The sequence below is a fragment of the Oncorhynchus tshawytscha genome, linkage group LG29 (genome assembly GCF_018296145.1).
Source record: "Oncorhynchus tshawytscha isolate Ot180627B linkage group LG29, Otsh_v2.0, whole genome shotgun sequence".
In the NCBI taxonomy this organism is placed as follows: domain Eukaryota; kingdom Metazoa; phylum Chordata; class Actinopteri; order Salmoniformes; family Salmonidae; genus Oncorhynchus; species Oncorhynchus tshawytscha.
The window spans coordinates 11588449-11609556 of NC_056457.1; the positions used below are offsets into that span (position 1 = coordinate 11588449).

The following is a 21108-nucleotide window of genomic DNA, read 5'->3' on the forward strand; positions in this document are numbered from 1 at the left end:
GTGCAACTCAATATTAGGAAGATATTCTTAATGTTTAGTACACTCAGTGAATACTATGCTTTACTGCCAGTGTTGGGGAGTAGTGAACTACATGTAGTTCAACAAGTAATTAAATTACATTTTCCAGTAGCTTGATGGTAGTTGAATTAAATACAAATCTTGGTAGTGTTTTCAGTAGTTAATTACTTCCTTGCCATGTAGAGGTGTAGCTAACTACTGGAACTACACACTACATTTTGTTCAAAAATAAAATATGGGTGGAATAGGCAATCATTTATTTTTATTTTTTGCATCAGACCTGCCTAATTCTCACTTCTGGGTTTAATAGGCTAAATTTCACATTCTGTTAACATATAACCCCAAAGTGATCTGTTCTTGCGATTTGTAGTCTCTGACATTTCAGATTTACATATGATTGTTTTTCATTAAGTAGTTTGGATGTAGTAAACTACTTTTTAAAGTAACTTTAGTTAAGTAAACTATATTTTTCTTAAAGGTAGCTTGAGCGTAGCTTAACTTCTTCCAGTGTGAAGTACTTGGTAGCTTAGTGAACTATTTTCAGAGTAGCTTCCCCAACACGGTATAATATATTATACTATACTTTACATATGTACTATAATATACACTACACTATACTGTATAGTTTACGATACTTTACTCTTCAGTTTATGTAAGTCATTACGATACTGGTACATACAGTGCAATTGGAAAGTATTCAGACCCCTTGACTTTTTCCACATTTTATTACGTTACAGCCTTATTATAAAATTGATTAAATCGTTTTTTCCCCTCATCAATCTACACATAGTACCATAATGCCAAAGCAAAAACAGGTTTTAAGAATTTTTAGCGACTCTCTATATTTTTTTAACTGAAAAATAAAATGTACTTAAGTATTCAGAACCTTTACTCAGTACCTTGTTGAAGCACCTTTGGCAGCAATTACATCCTCGTCTTCTTTGGTATGGCGGTACAAGCTTGGCACACCTGTATTTGGGGAGTTTCTCCCATTCTTCCCTTGCAGATCCTCTCAAGCTCTGTCAGGTTGGATGGGGAGCGTCACTTCACACCTATTTTCAGTTCTCTCTAGAGATGTTAAAGTCCGGGCTCTGGCTGGGCCACTCAAGGACATTCACTCGTCCCGAAGCAACTCCTGCGTTATCTTGGCTGTGTGCTTAGGGCCGTTGTCCTGTTGGAAGAATAACCTTTACCCCAGTCTGAGGTTCTGGACACTCTGGAGCAGGTTTTCATCAAGAATCTCTCCGTACTTTGCTCTGTTCATCTTCCCTGATTCCTAACTAGTGTCCCAGTCCCTACCGCTAAAAAACATCCCCACAACATAATGCTGCCACCACCATGCTTCACCATAGGGATGATGCCAGGTTTCCTCCAGATGTGACGCTTGGTATTCAGACCAAAGAGTTCAATCTTGGTTTCATCAGACCAGATAATCTTCTTTCTTTTGGTCTGAGTGTCTTTAGGTTCCTTTTGGCAAACTCCAAGCGGGCAGTCATATGCCTTTTTACTGAGGAGTGGCTTCCGTCTGGCCACTCTACCATAAAGGCCAGTTGGTGGACTGCTGCAGAGATGGTTGTCCTTCTGGAAGGTTCTCTCATCTCCACAGAGGAACTCTGGAGCTCTGTCAGAGTGACAATTGGGTTCTTGGTCACCTCCCTGACCAAGGCCCTTCTCCCCCGATTGTTCAGTTTGGCCGGGCGGCCAGCTCTAGGAAGAGTCTTGGTAGTTCTAAACTTCTTCCATTTAAGAAGGATAGAGGCCACTTTGTTCTTGGGGACCTTCAATGCTGCAGAAATGTTTTGGTGCCCTTCCCCAGATCTGTGCCTCGACATAATCCTGTGTCTTAGCTCTATGGACAATTCCTTCGACCTCATGGCTTTGTTTTTGCTCTGATATGCACTGTCAACTGTGGGACCTTATATAGACAGGTGTGTGCCTTTCCAAATCATGTCCAATCAATTGAATTGACCACATGTGGACTCCAAGTTGTAGAAACATCTCAAGGATGATCAATGGAAACAGGATGCACCTGAGCTCAATTTTGAGTCTCATAGCAATGGGTCTGAATACTTATGTAAATAAGGTATTTAAATATATATATTTTTTTTATGTTTTCGATTTGTAATTAATGGGTTATTGTGTGTAGATCGATGAGGAAAAAACATAATTTAATACATTTTAGAATAATGTAACAAAATGTGGAAAAGGGGAAGGAGTCTGAATACATTCCGAATGCACTGTACTAGTACCAAAGTGCCAAGACTGATGTGTAGAGAATTCACCGCTGGTTCCAACAGTGTCTTTGGGTTTGTGTTGACAGCAAAAGCGTAAACTGAGGCTGTACATCTCCAACACCTTCAACCCTGCCAAGCCTGACGCTGACGACTCAGATGGCAGTATTGCATCATGGGAGCTGCGGGTTGAGGGGAAGCTGCTGGATGATGTGAGTATACTACTCAATGTAGTACAATGCAATGCCACTGTGTTAATTCATCATTACTGGTTTGTTTGATTCAGCGATATATCCTTTGATTTGGTTTAGTTCCTATTTTCTCATTGTATAGTCTCCTCTATGGATGTTGGTGGTTATGAACGGTTATTTTTCAACTGTATCTCTACCACTAGGTCAATTTCATTTTCTCCTCAGGACATTTTTTCTGGGGGTTGGTATTTGAATGTGGCAGCATGGTTGGTTAAAATGACTTTTGACCACAGTGAAATACCTTAATAAAAACAGACCATGCCTTAATCCGTCAACCAAGTATGAAAATTGCTAGCTCTTTGATCCAGGAGCTGCTTTGTGGTGTGTTTGCCCCACAGTAATGTACGGCAGGCTTGTATAGTTCTAACATATGTCCACAACTCCACCGTCGGGCCACTTCAGTCAGCAGCAAGAGTTGTTTGGTTAGTTAGACCTTCGGAGAAAGGATCAATGTTTCGCAAAATGTTTACACAGATTATGCCTGGGGCAGGAAAAGCAAGATGACCATAGATTGCTTTTGCAGAGTTAGCCCGACTTCAAATGGTGGCTCGACTCAAATGCTCTCATCAGTTTCCAAGCGGGGTTGTCATTTCACAGCCATTTTGAGGTTTTAGAGCCCACAAATATTTGGAATCAACTTTTTAAGGAGGAAGACCATGAGAATATCCTGTTTTCACATTGTATGTGGTCTCCTTCTACGTCTTTGGCCGCCCCCTAGGGCTTACAGTAGATACAATGATATCACTGCTTTGGTGTCCAAGAAATGTTGCTATAGTCAATGACAACAGCATATATCAAGTTCTCTAAGGCAGGTGTTGTTGGACAGGTCTTCGTAGTGGTTTAGTTGGAATCACTCCCGGAAACTGATGTTCAGTAGCCAGGAAAAAGACAGGATCAGACTACATCAAACTGGTTTACAAAAGGGGGAAACCCTATCCACAATATAGATGTGTGTGTGTGTGTGTGTGTGTGTGTGTGTGTGTGTGTGTGTGTGTGTGTGTGTGAGTGAGAGTTTTTGCTTGTTACACTCTTCAAATCTTCATGTCAGCCCAAATGTTCTGTCCGTGTTAAACTAACTCACCACCTCTTTGTTTCATAGCCTGGGAAGCTGAAGAGGAAATTCTCCTCGTTCTTCAAGAGCCTGGTGATCGAGCTGGACAAAGACCTGTATGGTCCTGACAACCACCTGGTAGAGGTGAGTTCATGTTGCCTGATGACCACTGACCGTACACAACCCTCTGTCCTCTCTTGTCTCGCTCTCGTCTCCTCTACCCTGTCTGTGTCCCATCCATAGAAATAGAATGAGAATGGAATGTCTTTTTTTTTTTGTAGTCACTTTGTGCTTTACTGCTTTGGGGACCCTCAAAATGACCCAGTCCACCCCAGTCCACCCATTATGGCATAATTAACCTGAATGGAGATGTCCGTTCTATTCATTCTAATTCTATGGTCCCGCCATTCAGCCTCATCCAGATCTATTCAGCAGGTTTTCGGCAAACGAGGGGTTAACCATAGTCTTTAACCACAAAATGCTTTTGGCATTGTATCTTTTAGTTACAATGCAGCTCACAATATTCCTGCACTCCCGCTGTACAAGATTAGGCCATTGGCTACATGTGTGGTTTAGTGATACCAGATGGTTTGTATTTAGTTATGATTCACAGAAGAAGAAAAATACTATTCTCATGTATTTAGCCTATTTTGGTATTGTTGGCTACTGGAAGACCTGACATCACTGTTGTTCAGTTAGCTGGCTGATTCCATCATCCGATAACAGATCTTTTTCAGTAGAAACACAGCCAGTCATATAGAGCTCATTACTCTCATATAGCGAGTTTATGACATCTAATTTGAGGATTTAAATGGGTTTAGGATCTCGAGGAATCCACTTTATCAGAGAATGAAGATTCTACCAGACAATGATGTCTGGGGTTCCAACCATACAGTTCTGTGACCTTTGAATAGTAAAAACATGGTTTGGAGAGAAATCCTGTTTTTTGACACGGGAATAAAGTTCACACAGCACTGCTGGACGTGTTATGAATCGACAAAATGCTTAATTGAGTGTTCGAGGTAAGAGTAGTTCTCAAGGTTTCCCACCTTAGAGAATACCTTCGAATATTTTAGCAAGGATAACAAGGCATAGATAAATCTTTGCTTGAATGAATCTGTCCATTTTAAGAAAATGTTTCACGATCCTGAAGTACCACAACACAATTATGAAAACATACTTGTGTAAACCCTACATTGAGTTAGTGGGTAAAGAACTAGAAAAGCATTCCCAGTTCCCTCCCGGTGTTGCATGCTAAGTGGCTACAATGCACTGAAATGCAGGGATCTTTAAGTGTTTTTCTTTTCAGCTGCTGACCAGTAAAGCGAAGGTAAGAGGCAGACTCAACTAACATTTCCACATAGATAAAATACCGGGGAGGGTTTGAGACCCGGATAACAGAGGACAAAATGTAATCGTAACGACTGTAATGCCAAACACAGGTTTTTATTTGGGTAGGGTACAGTCTCAACTCGATAAGCCATGCTCTTGTTAGGTTCCCATAATATCTCTGCAGATTGCCATCTTCAATCTGACCCATCATTTCCTTTTGAATGGCAGCATTTGAGTTAGCGACTCTGCAAAAACAAATGATCAACCCTCTGCTGTCTTGGTAGTTCAGTCAGTTCCTTACCACGCCATGCATGATCTATTCTTTTACAGCGATTCAGCCTTCCAAAAGACAACAAACTCAAAGGGTCGAGAGCAAAAGGCTCGTTCAAAGTCTACACATTTTGGTTCTCTATTCTTTTATCGTCTTTGTGTGCACGTTTGTATGTACAACATTCAGAATGTTCTGGAAGTCCGTGGCCGGTGCCTGTAGGTGGTATTCAAGGTGGAGTTTTTGTCTCTGTGTTTCCTGCTAGTGGCACCGCACTCCCACCACCCAGGAGACTGATGGCTTCCAGGTGAAGAGGCCAGGGGACGTGAGCGTTCGTTGCACACTGCTGCTAATGCTAGACTACCAGGTGAGGGCGCCACAGAGACACTACCAACTGGGCACCGACATCAGTTCCATGTCTAGTTTTGATTTACATTTGGTTGAGTTGTCAGGTAACTTGAATTCAACCAAAAAAATGTCACCTCACACTGTCATTGGATTTAGGTTAAAAGTTGGGTGGGGGAAAAATGAAAATCTCTTACGTTGATGACTTTTTGCAAATTCAATACGTTTTCCACGTTGATTCAACGTCATCACATTGAATTTTGGGGTTGAAATGTTGTGGAAACAATGTTGATTCAACCAGTTTTTGCCCAGTGGGTATTCACATTGCTGTCCACTCATGTGCTTTCCTAGAAAGTTGTACATGAGGCTAAAAGCTATTCAGAAGTGTGTCAAATGTGTCCGCAAAGCAGCTGTCATCTGGCAGTTGTAATAGTTCCTGTCTGGGGTTCCTAGTTTCTGTCTGGGGTTCCTAGTTTCTGTCTGGGGTTCCTAGTTTCTGTCTGGGGTTCCTAGTTTCTGTCTGGGGTTCCTAGTTTCTGTCTGAGGTTCCTAGTTTCTGTCTGGGCTAGTAATGATGGTGTTCTCTGACCTCTCCCCAGCCCCCCCAGTTCAAGCTGGACCCTCGTCTTGCTCGCCTGCTGGGTATCCACACCCAGACCCGCTCCTGTATCATCCAGGCCCTGTGGCAGTACGTCAAGACCAACAAGCTGCAGGACTCCCACGACAAGGAGTACATCAACTGTGACAAGTACTTTCAGCAGGTTGACAACACTCTTCTAGTTCTCCTCTGTTACTGTGTTAGCTGTTGCATGTTGTTGCCTACGTCCCAAATGGCACCATATTCCCTATATAGTGCACTACCCCATAGGTGCCCTTTTGGTCCTGGTCAAAAGTAGTGCACTAAATAGGTACTATAGTGCCATTTTGCGGGACACACATTTCCCCATCTCTGGTGCTAGGCCTTTATTCTGAGATGTTACTGTCTTCCTCTCAGATCTTTGACTGCCCGCGGCTCAAGTTCTCGGAGATCCCCCAGCGTCTCACCAACCTCCTCCTGCCCCCTGACCCCATCGTCATCAACCACGTCATCAGGTGAGCAGATCATACTTCATACCTACCTGACAAATTCCTGGTTTTAAGGGTGAATGCCTAGTCATGAAAGGTGACACGAAAAAGTCTAAATTCTTTCAACAACAAAAGGTTGAAAGAGATCCAGTATAAAAATCCAGCAGATGAATTACATTTGAAATGCTATTAAATAAGAATGTGGGCACCGTGTTTCACAGGTAATGCCGTCCCAAAGGGCAGATAATACGATAACAATGAAAAGGCTAGCCTGGGAGGCAAGAATACTGGTAAGATACAGAAAGAGCACCAGCATTTTTGCCTCCCAACCTTTTCATTGGTCTTACCTGGTTAAATAAAATAAAAAATAAAGTACAAATGTGTATCACATTTGAAGTACCGCCAACAACCTCAGTCTTCACACCATCATCCCCCCTCCTTCTTACAGCGTGGACCCTAATGACCAGAAGAAGACAGCGTGCTATGACATCGACGTGGAGGTGGAGGACCCCCTGAAGAGCCAGATGAGCAGCTTCCTGCTCTCCACTGCCAACCAGCAGGAGATCGCCTCACTGGACAACAAGGTGGGACAACCACACAAGAAGGATAGCCAATCACAATTACCCAAGATGACCTTTAAGGTAGATTTACATTGCGGAGATGCGGGACGACTAAGTACCGTGAGTTATATGTGAATTAGAGTTCAGGGCAGTTTGACTCTGGTTGGATACCGTTTTATCTGATTCTCCCGGAGAATCTTGACAGCTGACATGCTATCACCGGGGTTGAGGTCAATTCCGTTTCAACACTGAAATTCCAATTCTCTTTAATACTTCTCAATGGGCCAAATTTGGAACTTGAATATTGTTCATTTTCTGAATTAACTGAAATTGAATTGACCCCAACCCTCGCTAACACTTTTACGCACGCCGCGGGTAACCATTTATCGCACCGGTATAAATGGCAGTGTAGGGAAAAGCTGAGGTGTCGGGAACGGCATCTCCGCAATGTAAATCAATCTTTACACTGCGTGTGGCACCAAGGTGTTGCGGCTTCGTGTTCCTGTGTGAAAAGCCTTGACACTCTTCACACTGCCACCACCGTTTCTTACACAATCTGAATACAAATTCGGGGGGCGCAGTGACTCAAAAGAAATCTGGGTGTATTGACATTGGAAAGTCATAGTCCTATGCTTAGAGTAGATTTGTGTAAGCTGTCCTCTGACACTGGTGATCATTACGAACCCTTTAGATCCACGAAACCATTGAGTCCATCAACCAGTTAAAGATCCAGAGGGACTTTATGCTCAGCTTCTCCAGAGACCCTAAGGGCTACATCCAGGACTGGCTCAAGTCCCAGAGCAGAGACCTGAAGGTGAGGGCCACACACACAGACACACACACATACACACACGTACGGTGTGACTAACCATGCTCTCTGATTGGCTGCAGCTGATGACGGACGTGGTGGGGAACCCGGAGGAGGAGAGGAGGGCGGAGTTTTACCACGAGCCCTGGTCTCAGGAGGCCGTCAGTCGTTACTTCTACAGTAAGGTGAGGAGACGCGCCGCGTTCTACGCCTTTTTTTAAAAGCCTTTTAACAACTCCCACAACACAGCGTCCAAGTAGGAACACAAACTGGGGATTGAGATCAGCGTGGAGTGGTCATCTTTTAGCTTTGAAGCTGTGCCTGCTCTGTTACACTGGTCTAACCACAACTGTATAACACAAGCAATCCAATTTTATTTAAATAACCCTTCTTACAAATTGATTGATACTGGGAATCGACCTCGGGTGTATTGAGGCCGGGTTGTTTCTGTGTGTGTGATGACATCCTTCCACTCTGTCCTCTCACAGATCCAGCAGAGGAGACAGGAGTTGGAGCAGGCCTTGGCTGTGAGGAACACCTAAACACCCTGTCAAGGACGTCTCTCTCTCTCTCTCTCTCTCTCTGCACTCTTCATCTGACCCCAGACCTGTGTTTTTGTGTGTTGTGTTTGTTTGTTTTTTTCATCGCTGTAGTACTGACCTCTGGCCCATCCCCCAATTGCATGTGTCCAAAACAAACGTCCCTCAATCTGTTCAGCTCTGACTGACCGAATATCTCTCTCCACACTCCTGCGACCACAGGCCTTCGCCGGACATTTTGTTTCTCAAAAGAACCCACTAGCATATCACTGTCTTTCCATAGAGACTAGAAGTCATTGTACCAGCTGCCTGCAGAACGATCACTGTTTTAGATCCTTCTCCTCTCAACCAGATGGACTTTTCTGCTGAGTCATAGTGCCCCACTGCGTCTCATTCGGATGAGCCCAAAGTGGTCATTTGTAACCCAATGTTTCAAGTGTGACTCACACACAGTGGATTGTGCCCATTGTTTTAGTGTATCATTAGTGGTATTGTTCATGTGAGCAATATGCTCCAAGTGTGCATGTGTGTTTTTGATGTGCGGAAACCAAATTTACACCAGCAGAATGAAGATTACTGTATGAAGTAATGGGTCGGGGGACTGGGCTAATTTCCCTTCTGAAGCCCAAATGTTGAGGTCTGTCATTTAAAAAATGAACTTGTTCAAGGAAGGCAGCTTTCATGAATGAGATTTCCCCCCATTATTAACTAATCAAGACCCAATCTAAGATGAGTTTGTTTTGTTCCACCTTTCTACCGTAATTCCCTTAAATAATGTAACTGTAAAAGTAGATCTCTGTATAAGTGAATATATTCCATCAGATTAAGTTAAAAGGGACGAGGATGAATAAGACTCATATCTGTTGACCGTAGAAGATGGACGTTAACGCGAGGAGGTAACGGTAGGCACAAGGCGAAGTAATGTAGTAACACTTGGCGGCCACAGCGTGGCGCCTTAGAGCCAGGACAGCCTGCATGTTTTTACACAGACTAACTCCCTGTAACACAGAGCACCCAGACAGACTTGTCCCCTGAAGGCACTTCTTGACCGCAGTAAATGACCGTGCAAAATGGATTAACGTTAGTGGTTAAATGTTTGTGTTGCTATTTTAGACAGATATGTATTCCAGGTGCTCAATGTCCTGCCATAATAACTGTACAAAAAGTCATGTTTGGGAAGAGTATTAGCTACAGAACCCTCTCAGTGCTCAAATCAGTGTTTTTTAATGTTAACGAAGGACACATTTTGGGATACGGTGTGAGTAACCAACACCATTTCCTATGTTGAAGAATCATGGTGCAGGCAGTGAAAATGCAGCCTGACAAATGTTGGCCCGAAACTTGTAGTAATCCTTTTATTCGAAATGAATTGGGAAATAGGTATTTGTTCATTGTATTTTTTTAAAGTTAACATTTACTGTGAACTACCAGTCTGAAGTGGATCTGTCTGACGGCATTTTGTCCTTGAACGTTTTGACGGAGTCACCAAAGGTCTCGATGAACAGTATTAGAATGGTTCAAATGGACAATGAATAATGATTACCGTGATTTTGTCTAAACCCGATAAAGCTACGTTACCAGTTGATATTGAACAAGGGTGAATAGGACAACGTTTTTAAAGGAAACCTCAATGTAAATCTTTTTTCATTTTTTTTCATTTCAGGGAGAGCACTGTTTTTGTCAGTGTGTTTGGTTTAGTGAAGTGCGGGACATGGGGTGGGAAGGATCGGGGTCCATACGTTTAAAGCTGTAGGACAGGGGTGCTAGTGTCCCTCTGTGTACACTTGAGGGAAGGGTGTGGGGGATGGTTATTTTAGGCCCTTCTTGTTGAGTTTTAATAGGGCAGAACCACAAAATGTAATGCTGGGAGTGATGATACCTCCCTCTCTCCCCACCCACAGGGAACGCCCATCTCTTTAACTAACTTCCACAGCAACTCAGTTCTGTGCCCTTCTACAGTAGTTTTGTGCTTGTGATGGGAGAAGCCTTCTCAGAAATCGGTTTCTGATATGAAGTCAACACTGCTGTCTTCTGTAAGGTTCAGTCACATCAAAATTGTGTCCATGTTACATCTCTTTTGTGTCAACATTTTCTTCAACGTAGCTGAGACCTAACTCAGCATAAACAAAGAGGTTGGATTTCTTAAAGACCTATGCATGCTGCATGGACAGGTTTTATACATTTAAAACGGGACATGTAAATACTCTCACAAATGCATGGAAGTGGATCTGGAGAGCAATGGATTTGACACAATTTCCATGTCGAAGGGGCCTTTACTGAACATTTGCTAAAAACCTGTGTGCTACCCAACCAGCATAGATGTTATCTGCATAAGAGTTTTTGTTACTACAGGTTACGTGTATTTCAACCGCACCAAGCAAGGGAGCATAATCGTTGTTGTATTCAATTATGTGTCAATCAATACTTGTGTTTGACCCAGATTGGTCTTGTATGGTTGGCAGTCATGGAGCATTATTGACTGTAGGGCTCCCCTTTCTGGGCATTTTAGAAACTACAACTCACGGACGCCGGAAACCTTGTGTCATCTGACTATAGACTGTACCTAAACTGTGTGCTTCTCTCTCTCTCTCTGACTAAAAGCATTGATATTGGTCTACCCGAAAGGATCGGTGGTAACCGCAGTTTCTGTGCATGACTTTGTGAGGAGTGCCCATGTTCCTCACAGCTCTCTTTCCACTGCTACACCATTTTGTCTGTTGGTCACCACCATGGAGATATAGCTCTCACTTGTGCAAATGTTCTGGGTTACCCCATTCTACAACAACAACAACAACAAAAATGAAGAAAAAATAGAAAAATTAAATGATGAAACTACAGCTGTGACTCAGTGAGACAGCCTGGATGTAAATAAAGAAGCGCTTGCCAAAGTTTGTAAATGCCATCAGGTCTGCAATGTGTGGTTTATTGCCAAGTCAGAGGCATGGGCCTTATCCGAAGATCAAATGTTTCGATTTTTCATGCTGATCAATGGTCTAAATATGTCTCCTAGAAACATCAAATTGGAAAGACCAGAGGTGGACTTGACTATATTTCATAGGTTTCAAATTAAATGGAATCCAGCTGCCCAGGGGCCTTTATCAATGTGTAGCTTAGTCTAAAAACACCTTCATACACTACTGGGCTAAATAGTCTTTAGGTTTGGTGAGAGGTATAACACTTACATTTTTTGCCAATAAGCTGACTGATAAAAGTCAAAAGGGAGTAACACTTTCAGCAGTCCTCGCATGAGCAATATGTCGTTTTGAGATGGCAGACAAGTGAGTTATTGTTGACCGTGCCTAAACAGGTGACGTGCATGCTGTAATGCTAACCTACAACCTCAGCGCTAGCTAGCTACTGCAGAAAGAAACTCTTTCACCCCCCCCAAAAACCCTGGCCTGACATCCATTTTGCCCACCAGTGCAATCCTCCCCCCCCTGCCCAGAGGGAGGAGGCTGAGAGACTGTCAAGTGACCTATTCAGTGCTCTGAACCACCCCCCCACCCGCCACACTATGGAGAAACAGCTCCCCCTCCCTCTCCCTGTTGGACTGTGGCCAGGTGGACAGAACCCACCCTGCTAGGGCATTCTGAATCTGCACTCCCTTCCATGAGACACATGTGTAGAGAATTCCATCCCAAATCCAGGGAGGCCCGGGTAGGGGTGGAGGTTTACTGACTTTAATGTGGGGAGGCAGATTTCAGGCTTCAGTACAAACTGTACATTGCCTCAGGTCACAGCTATAGAGGCAACCAGGAAGAATACAGACTTCAGAGCTATATGATTGGAGGAATATCAACCACTTGAATCTACACCCTCTAATAGCTTGTCCTTGGCTCGCAAACCCTCAGTCCTGACTTGCAAAGCATGCATCACTATTGTCATTGTTAAGGCTGCAGTTCTCAAAGACAAACCGTTTTTATTTTGTCTTCCTAATTGAAACCCCACAGTAATGAAGCTGTGTTTCAAACAAACCTTGAACTGCACAAAAGATAGATGGCAAAGGAAATTGCTAGGTCTGGGATTCCACAATAACATAAGAAACGAGTCAGAATGCGACATCTGCCTTTAATAACCGTAGAAAAATAAAAAACAGACCACATTTTTGAGGGAATGAAACAAACTACACTCTACAGGTTTGACATACTGAGCAAACTAAGTGTAAATTGAAAGACACATAAAGACACTTAATTATCTTTAATTCCAGTATTAGCATCATAAATCAGTACAGTCATGAAGGAAGACATATAGCTCATAGTGATTTTCTCAAGGCAAAACAAAACATTGGAAACATCAGACATAGGGCTGGGCAAAATGGCCAAAATATCTTAGCACGATATTTCTGCATTTCCTGCACTCATTTGTTATCATTTATACACTGCCACGTGGGGCTGCATGATATGGGCAAAAAATATAGTCCTAATTAATTGGTGAACTGTTGGAATCATGGAAATAGAATGATTATTCTAATTCTATAGTTGGAATATGGTGGACAGTACTTTGAATACATTGTTGTTTGACATGACAATGAATGAAAAAGCCAGGGAGGAATTATTGTGACATGGTAGGAACCAAAGTGTTGGTCAGTGTTTCTCAGTGGACCCTAATGTTACATTACATGTTCTCTTACTTCATGTAGTTAGCTAGCACTAGCTAACATATTCATGCTTCTCCATCTCTGATTTAGAAGATACTTTTGCATAAACAACATGCTGAACTAGGCCTACACCAGTACTGGTATCAGGTTTTATTAGCTAGCTACGTTTTCTCTGAGTACATTTAGCTAGCTTGCTAGTCAGCTAACTAGCAATTAGCCCAAACACTATTTAGCGTCTCTCAAAAGACAAATGACTAGTTTGCAGACTGTAATATACAAAAAATAATGTAATTATAGAACTTTTGTGGATTTATATTAAGCAAAGTGGAAATCACTAACATCTGGTAACATCTGACCATGCAGACAAAGTGAATGGCACAGCATTGACAGCCAACAGTGACAGGGGCAGGGATTGGCAGGGAAGCACATGGGGAAGTGGCATGCAGGAGAAGAGAGACAACTCAAGTAGCAAACGGAGTAAACTATAAAAACTGACATTACATGAGCCAGAGTGACGTATCACAAATACCGTTATAGAAGATAAAGTATAAACACAAACTGGTCCGTGCATCAATAAAAGTACATAGTAAAATACAGTATACTGCCCAGCCCTAAATAGACATCAATGCTGTTCATTGTTCATTCATCACCTCCCAATAGAGCCTCTCCTTGGACTACCATTGGTGTGAAAGCACAGAGTTCTGTTCGCCTGCACACACAGTTAGCAGGAATACACGTTGTAACATTGCTCCTCAGTCTTCGCAGGCCTAAGATTGCACATGGGTCCTTATTCCTTGGTCCTTCGGGATCCGTCTGAAGATTAAGCATCCCATAACATGCCTTGTCTAAAAGTCGAGGCAGTGTGGTTGAGGTTCATAATGTCATTAGATGGTAGACCTACAGTATGGTGCATTTCCACTGTCAGGCACTGCACCAGTGTTAGGCCCATAGATGTTGTCTTCTGAGGCCTGGTCCAGAAAAGTCTAGCGTGACACCAGTGCTGCAGTGGAAGAGCCCCACTAGACCACCTAGGTGCTGTTGGCCTGTTCCTGCTCAAACAGGGCCATGGCCAGGTGGGATCGCGAGGCCAGGCCCTCCAGGTTACTGAGCACACAGCGGTGGTAGATGTCATCACTGAAGCGCGGGTTGCACGCCCGCCGCACATACTTCTGCACTAGCGCTGGCTCCACCGCCCGGAACACGTGCAAGCCCGAGTAGCGCACAAAGATCTCGTACACGTCCATGCTCTCCAGCAGTTCATCGTTGTCTAGGATGTCGGCGGCCATCTTGGTGCGCGCCGCCATGTAGTCGGCGTTGTAGAAGCAGGCCTCTTCGAAGACGTGGCGGTCGAAGCGTCCATCACGCAGCGCCTCGGCGGTGAAGGAGGAGGCGGCTGAGGGCTGCTGGTCGCGGTACACGATAGCCGGGCTGAATTCCTGGAAGTGGATGGGGAAGAACACCTGCCAGTTGCTGATGGCGTTCATGCGGCAGCGATTGAGGAAGTCAGCGTTGACCTCGGTCCACACCGAGGCCAGGAAGAAGAGCGTATCCACCGGGTGCTTCTTGGAGATGATGTCCATCAGCTTGACTTGCGACGGCACCTCCGTCTTCACGCTGATCCAGGGGATCTTCACGTCACCGTAGCGCTTCTCCACCTCGCCAATCATGGCCTTGATGCCGGCGAACACGTCAGCCTGACTGATCCGTTGGGCGTCGAAGGGGTCGTAGACAAACAGGAAGGTGAGCAGGACGTTGTCATGAGTGTCCAGAGTGTTCATCACGTACATGTCCAGGAAGTTGCTCACATAGTCCTGCTCGTTGGCTGTGACTGGCAGGATAACCTGCACCCGGGTGGCCTCCGTCACGTAGGGCATGGGGATGATCTCGATGGTGCTGAGAGGGCGGAGCAGGCTGACCCGCTTGGCGATGACCTGGTTGTGACCCTTCTGCGTGAAAGCCTCCAGGGCCAGGTCCAGCACGTACTCCATGCCTCGAGTGGGGTCGAAGCGCCGGTAGCCGTTGAGCAGATGCCGTTTCCTGAAGCGCAGCTGGGGCTGATAACGCTCGTTGAGGCGCTCCACGGCCGTCTCCAGCACGGCGCTCACGTCGGCCCGGTCTGCGCCACGCAGCTCACACTTGGGGGAGCTGTCAGGGCACGAGTAAATGTGTTCCTCTGTGAAGTACTCCCAGTTTATGACCTCGAATCGCGTTTTGGGCCTGAAAGGGGGGTTGACCCCGATGGGCCAGGTGGCCCCCGCCTTCCCCTCTGGTGTCAGCTCACTCAGGTTGTTGATCTGGACCTGGTCAAGAGACAAGATGACACAACCATAATGAGACAACATATCATAAGCATCTATTAAAATATATTTTTCTTCGGTATTAGGATATTCATGAACAATGTAAAAGGTAGTCCTTTTAAGGCTTAACTTTAATGGTATGACTTACACCTTGGTCAGCGTCTCTCAAAGCTTATTATAAGGTTATTACAAACAATAGTGTACAAAACATTTTCCATGACAGACTGACTAGGTGAATGGAGGTGAAAGCTATGATCCCTTACTGATGTCACTTGTTAAATCCACTTCAGTCCATGTAGATAAAGGGGAGGAAACAGGTTAAAGAAGGATTTTGAAGCCTTGAGACAATTGAGACATGGATTGTGTATGTGTACCATTCACTGGGTGAATGGGCAAGACAAAATATTTAAGTGCCTTTGAACGGGCTATCGTAGTAGGTGCCAGGCACACAGGTTTGAGTGTGTCATGAATTGCAAGGCTGCTGGGTTTTTCACTCTCAATTCCCGCGTGTATCAAGAATGGTCCACCACCCAAAGAACATCCAGCCAATTTGACACAACTGTAGGAAGCATTGGAGTCAACATTGGCCAGCATCCCTGTGGAACGCTTTCGACACCTTGTAGAGTTCCTGTCCCAATGAATTGAGGCTGTTCTGAGGGTAAAAGGGGGGTTGGGGGTGGGTGCAACTGAATATTAGGAAGGTGATACTAATATGTTGTATTTATGTATTGTATGGCGTGTATGGTATTAGGGAATCATGTGAAGTCTGTTGTATATTGTAGGCTATTTTCTGTGGAGGACTTTGTGTGACTTGATACTTGTAAAACGGACTTTTCTTAATGAATAGATAAATCAAGTTTTAGTGAATAAATAAAGTTAAATAAATAGATAAATTTTTATTGAATTCAATTACAAAGTTGAAACTTTTAAACTGACAGATTGTTTACAAAATGACGAATTTCACCTCGAAATGTTTACCTCGAAACCGGTCTCCCCACACATTGACTCTGTACCGGTACCCCCCGTATATAGCCCTTCTATTGTTATTTTACTGCTGCTCTTTAATTATTTGTTATTTTTTTCTCTCTTACTTTCTTTTGGTATTTTCTTCAAACTGCGTTGTTGGTTAGGGGCTTGTAGGTAAGCATTTCACTGTAAGGTCTACATCTGTTGTATTCGGCAAATGTGACAAATACAATTTGATTTGAGATAGGAAATTCTGCCTAGGTGTAGATTTGTGGAAATTGGTGCGGTATGTACAAAAATGTTACATTTGCACGCTGGACCAGTAAACCAGTCAAACCAACACCAGTGACAACTCACCAAATAGCCTGAAGCATAGAGAGAGCATATCTAATCCCATTAAACAACACCAACCTGCAGCTGCTGTATCTGTAGGTAGGTCCAGTCCAGTTCGATCTGGCTGAAGCGTTTGTGCAGGCGGTACATGAGGCTGGGTTCTGACACAGGGTGGACCGTGAAGGCATTCTTAAACTGGGCTCTGTCCTCTCGCTCTGGGTCTGCATTCTTCCCCAGCTCAAAGTAGCGATACGTCATCTCCTGTAGGTCACATGCAAATAGCGGGGAGAGAAATGTTAGCCATCTCGCAGGTGAGACAACTGATGGGTGTGGTCAAAGTACTGTAAATCATGATGACATATCAGCATTGGATTCATTGATAAAATAGACAGCTTATCATTGCAAACTCTATTGAAAAACTCTATAAACATGTTTTATAACGATGTCTCAGCTGTGAGTTTACCTGGTGCACCTCTACACAGCTCAGACCCAGGTAGTCGATGATGCAGCGGCCCAGCCACTCGTCAGGCCTCACGCTGAGGATGTCATTGCGGCAGGTGTCCAGGTGGGGCTGCAGGCGGGCCAGCAAGCTCCGGGAGAGCAGGTAGCCGTAACCCCCGTGGCAGTACCTGGCCCTCTCCTCCCCACCGATGAACTCCTCAGCCCGGCCCATGTAGAGGTCCTGACCGGCGCTGAGGTGGCCCACCAGCTCGGCTAGCCTCTCGGCCTGCATGTAGGTGTCGTCCTGGGCCAGGAAGAACCAGTCGTAGTCCAAGCCATAGTGCTGGTGCAAGTGGCGCACCGTCTCGTACATCAGCCACACGGGCCGGTCGTCGCCGTGGGCCACCACCGCCATGCCGTGGGGGACCTTGGGGCTGCGCAGGCCCGTGAAGAAGAAGGTGCGATGGAAATGGTGGGCCACGGTGCGGTTCACCGCCACGGCCAGCGTGTTAAGAGTGGCCCGCGAGGTCAGCACACCCACTAGGAGGCGTTCTCGGATTCCCAGTTCAGTGTGGATGTAGCGCGTCCTGATCAGAGGAGAGTGGCGTTCAGAGGGACTTTCACTGTTTCAAATCAAACACTCAATACTGGGCGGAGCTGAGCGATTTATTTTATTACATAGATGGAATAAGGAACAGCCATATCTTACTGAGTATTTTTTTAAACGCTCAACTCCATTACTATGCAATTACTTGTCTAATGCACTATGTAACAATAATATGCTCATACATAGGTGTTACTACAATGCTATTAATTCTACAAGAAATGTACCTGTTTTAAGTCAAAATGGATAAAAACAAAAAATGTCATGGTAAATATAAGTTGTGAATGCGCTTAGTGCCTATTCTTGTCCAGATGGCTATGTACTGGAAGAGAATGTCATTGAGTTCATTGTTGAATTTCAGAGTCTAGACTTAACTCTCACCATCTGCAAGAAGTAAGGATTTTAGGCTATGACCAAAGGAGATCATAGTCATATACAATAGGCATCACAATTCTTCAGTAAGGCCTTTCATAAAAGACGCGTCAATGAAATTTGATCATTCTGAGTCATTCTGTCCCATGACTGTACTTTGAAAACATTCTAAGATCATTAAAATGGTGGGCTCTTCAGACACTCCAGGCTAACTGGTTAATTACAGTAAATCCCAGCCAATAATCAGCTTTAAGAGGCGATTCGGAGAGACGCGAGACAGTAGGATTATTAAACCGTATGGGCTTTTTAAACAAATCTTTATAAAGCGGTGAAAGGTCAGCAGTGGTCTAATAGCATTGAAGGTGTATTTCCCTTCTTTGGGGGACCATTTCATATAGCCTACATTTGTATAGCCTAAGAAATTGTGTTTTCTGTTCCCTAAAAGTGTAGGGCCTACATATTCTACTGCGTATCCACCCTAGAGTGGTTTAGATCCCATATGAAGGGAGGACAGCTTAAGCCTATTAAATGGGTGAACAAACATCAAAAAATCCCTGGGAATCAGACAGTGGCCTACAAAGGCCTTCATTTTGGAACAAATTGTGATGCATCTGTAGCGAGCGTCATGATTTGCCTCATTTACATATCAATTAAGAATTTGGCAATGTGGGTGAGTTGCATAAGCGTTAGTTAGCAGGAAATACGACCCAAATGCCTCGCACTGGGGTGCATATTTTCTGAACACAGTTATAAAAGAGCATTTCATATATTTTTGAGACACATTGAAGCAGTGTCTTCCATTTGCAAACTGTCTCTGAAATCTAATGGTATGATAGGATGTGGTATTCCTCTGTGCATCCATCCCAAAATGCTCACCTGAGGACCTTCTTGTGTGGTTTGTTGGGGTCCTTGTGGTATGGTACGATGCGGGGCTGGAAGTCGTCATTCCCAGGACCACCTCTCTGGTCCTCTGGGGGGTCTCCCCTATTGCTGCCCAGGAAGAGACCCCCATTGCCCAGTTCATCTCCACACGAGTCATCTGTGTCTCCCTGGGTCCAGGAGACCATCAGCAGGCTCAGGCTGCATCCTAAAGAGAGCCCCAGGATAAGGGGAAGAGCAGGCCTGAACACGGCCAGGAAGGAGGAGAGACGCATAGCGAAGCGGTGGACTTGGCTGTTGTCAATAAAGTGTTATGTGACGTTCTTCTGAGGTTTTCTATATAATGATTTGCAGAATGCTGTTCCAAAACCATGTAATGACCCTTCTGGTGAAGTGCCAACCACTTTCAACTTAGATTCAGTAAAGTATGATATACTTCTTTGGCACAATCCTGGCTGTGTTTTTATTGGTGACTATTGCACCATGGATTAGATGGTTTACTACATCCTTATCAGTGCCATTTGAAGATAAGGTCATTAGCTACAAGGCCATTACTAGAGAATAACTGGACAGTGGACAGACAGTTTTATTGACTGACACTCTTCAGCAGTCAATACCTACTGTACTAACAATGGGCTACTGTCCCATAATAAACGACCTAGCTAGTTAGTTGGCTAGCTGGCTAACCAATAACAAATTGCAATGGGTTTGCTATTACTTTCTTAATTAGCTAGCTAACTGACTGGCTAATAATGTCCTAATTAGTCACATACAGTGAAACTATTGTAGTTAGTTAGCTAGTTCAAAACAAACCAGGGATTTACAACGTTGAATTAATATTTTAGATATCCTGACAAAACAACATTCATGCATCGGTATCAGCTAACGGTGTTGGTCCTCCCTCCTTCGGTCTCTCCCCAAAACAAAGGATGTTCTCCTCTCAATTTTTGTTGATTCAGTCGCAGTTACCGATGTTTTGTCTGTAAGTTGTCGGAGATCAATCACATTCCATGTCAGAGTTATGCACGGAAACACATCATTATGCCTTTTCGTCAGACGATGGCTAGCTACATTAGCCAGGTAGCTTACCATGTCGACCTTTTTTCCTCTACATCAGCAACTTCCTCAAAGTGAGTCATTCAACGCCTCCACGAAAAGCATCTCTGTCAAATCTTCATGAATTCATAAAAACAACTACTGGTCCGAGAGAAACCTTGTGGAACGCGTGCGGTGCACTGGAATATGCATTTTGGTCTCATCTGCAAATCTTGCTTCTAATTCTGCATACATCTGATGATGTGATTCAGTGCGCTCCACTCCACTGCTTCCCCAGCGTAATATTCTGGCAGACACGTCATCAGACGTCTGAAGAGGGGATCTCTGTGATGAGATGAAGGGCCCTTCAAGTTATACTTACTTCGTCAATCAATACCAGACCAGGGAATATTTGGAATGCTTCATTCTATTGTATAAATGTTATTGCATTCAAGTTAATGCATGCATCCAGAACAGTTGTGAGAAAAACTTTAGGGGGAAACTAATCATACCAACTGGACGGCAAGTAGCCTAGTGGTTAGAGCATTGGGCCAGTAACCTAAAGGTTGCTGGCTCGAGTCCCTGAGCTGACACGGTAAAGATATGTCGTTCTGCCCCTGAACAACGCAGTTAATCCCACTGCTCCCCGGTAGGCAATCATTCTAAATAAGAATTTGTTCTTAACTGACTTGCCTAGCTAAATAAAGGTTCAATTTTAAAATAGTGAGCTTTTGTGACATAACTTTGATGACAGTCAGTATTATACATTTTAGCCACAGAACATCTGTTATCAGCTATAATGATAGGGTGTGCAAAATGTTTGGATCATAATTTAGAATGCTTTACTGCAATTACATTAGTTTGTAGCTAATTACATAGTAATTACCCAATTGAGGCGGGGTCAGCGCTAGCCCCGCTAGAAGGAAAGGCGGGGTATGATTCAAACCTAGTACATATACAGTGATTTGCATAGTGGCCTATAGAATGGGTGTAGTAAAAGGCCAGCAACACTCCGTATTATTCAGTTCCATGAAACACCATATATAGATTATGCATTTGCTATTAAACACAATAAAATTCGTCATTTTTCCAAATTAAGTATATTTTGAATAAGTC

At 44.0% G+C, this 21108-nt stretch overlaps 2 protein-coding genes across 5 annotated transcripts in view; one reads left to right on the top strand and one right to left on the bottom strand.

The window, feature by feature from the left end:
- smarcd3b (SWI/SNF related, matrix associated, actin dependent regulator of chromatin, subfamily d, member 3b) overlaps positions 1-11370 on the top strand; it is a 48474-nt gene extending 37104 nt beyond the window's left edge. For all 4 annotated transcript variants that reach the window (XM_024392966.2, XM_024392965.2, XM_024392968.2 and 1 more), the window contains 9 exons: positions 2339-2461; positions 3600-3695; positions 5417-5518; positions 6096-6257; positions 6491-6588; positions 7010-7145; positions 7813-7935; positions 8013-8114; positions 8418-11370. In XM_024392966.2, coding sequence (XP_024248734.1) covers positions 2339-2461; positions 3600-3695; positions 5417-5518; positions 6096-6257; positions 6491-6588; positions 7010-7145; positions 7813-7935; positions 8013-8114; positions 8418-8471 — 996 coding nt within the window. In that variant the 3' untranslated portion in view covers positions 8472-11370. The remainder of the gene's footprint in view (positions 1-2338; positions 2462-3599; positions 3696-5416; positions 5519-6095; positions 6258-6490; positions 6589-7009; positions 7146-7812; positions 7936-8012; positions 8115-8417) is intronic.
- Positions 11371-12516: 1146 nt separating this feature from the next.
- On the bottom strand, positions 12517-21011 carry chpf2 (chondroitin polymerizing factor 2). Its single transcript, XM_024392961.2, has 5 exons — positions 20047-21011; positions 18955-19200; positions 17125-17689; positions 16740-16922; positions 12517-15365 (listed from the first exon to the last, which is right to left on the bottom strand). Exons 1-5 carry the CDS (start codon positions 20094-20096, stop codon positions 14094-14096), a joined length of 2316 nt encoding a protein of 771 aa, XP_024248729.1. The 5' UTR covers positions 20097-21011; the 3' UTR covers positions 12517-14093.
- Positions 21012-21108: the final 97 nt, after the last annotated feature.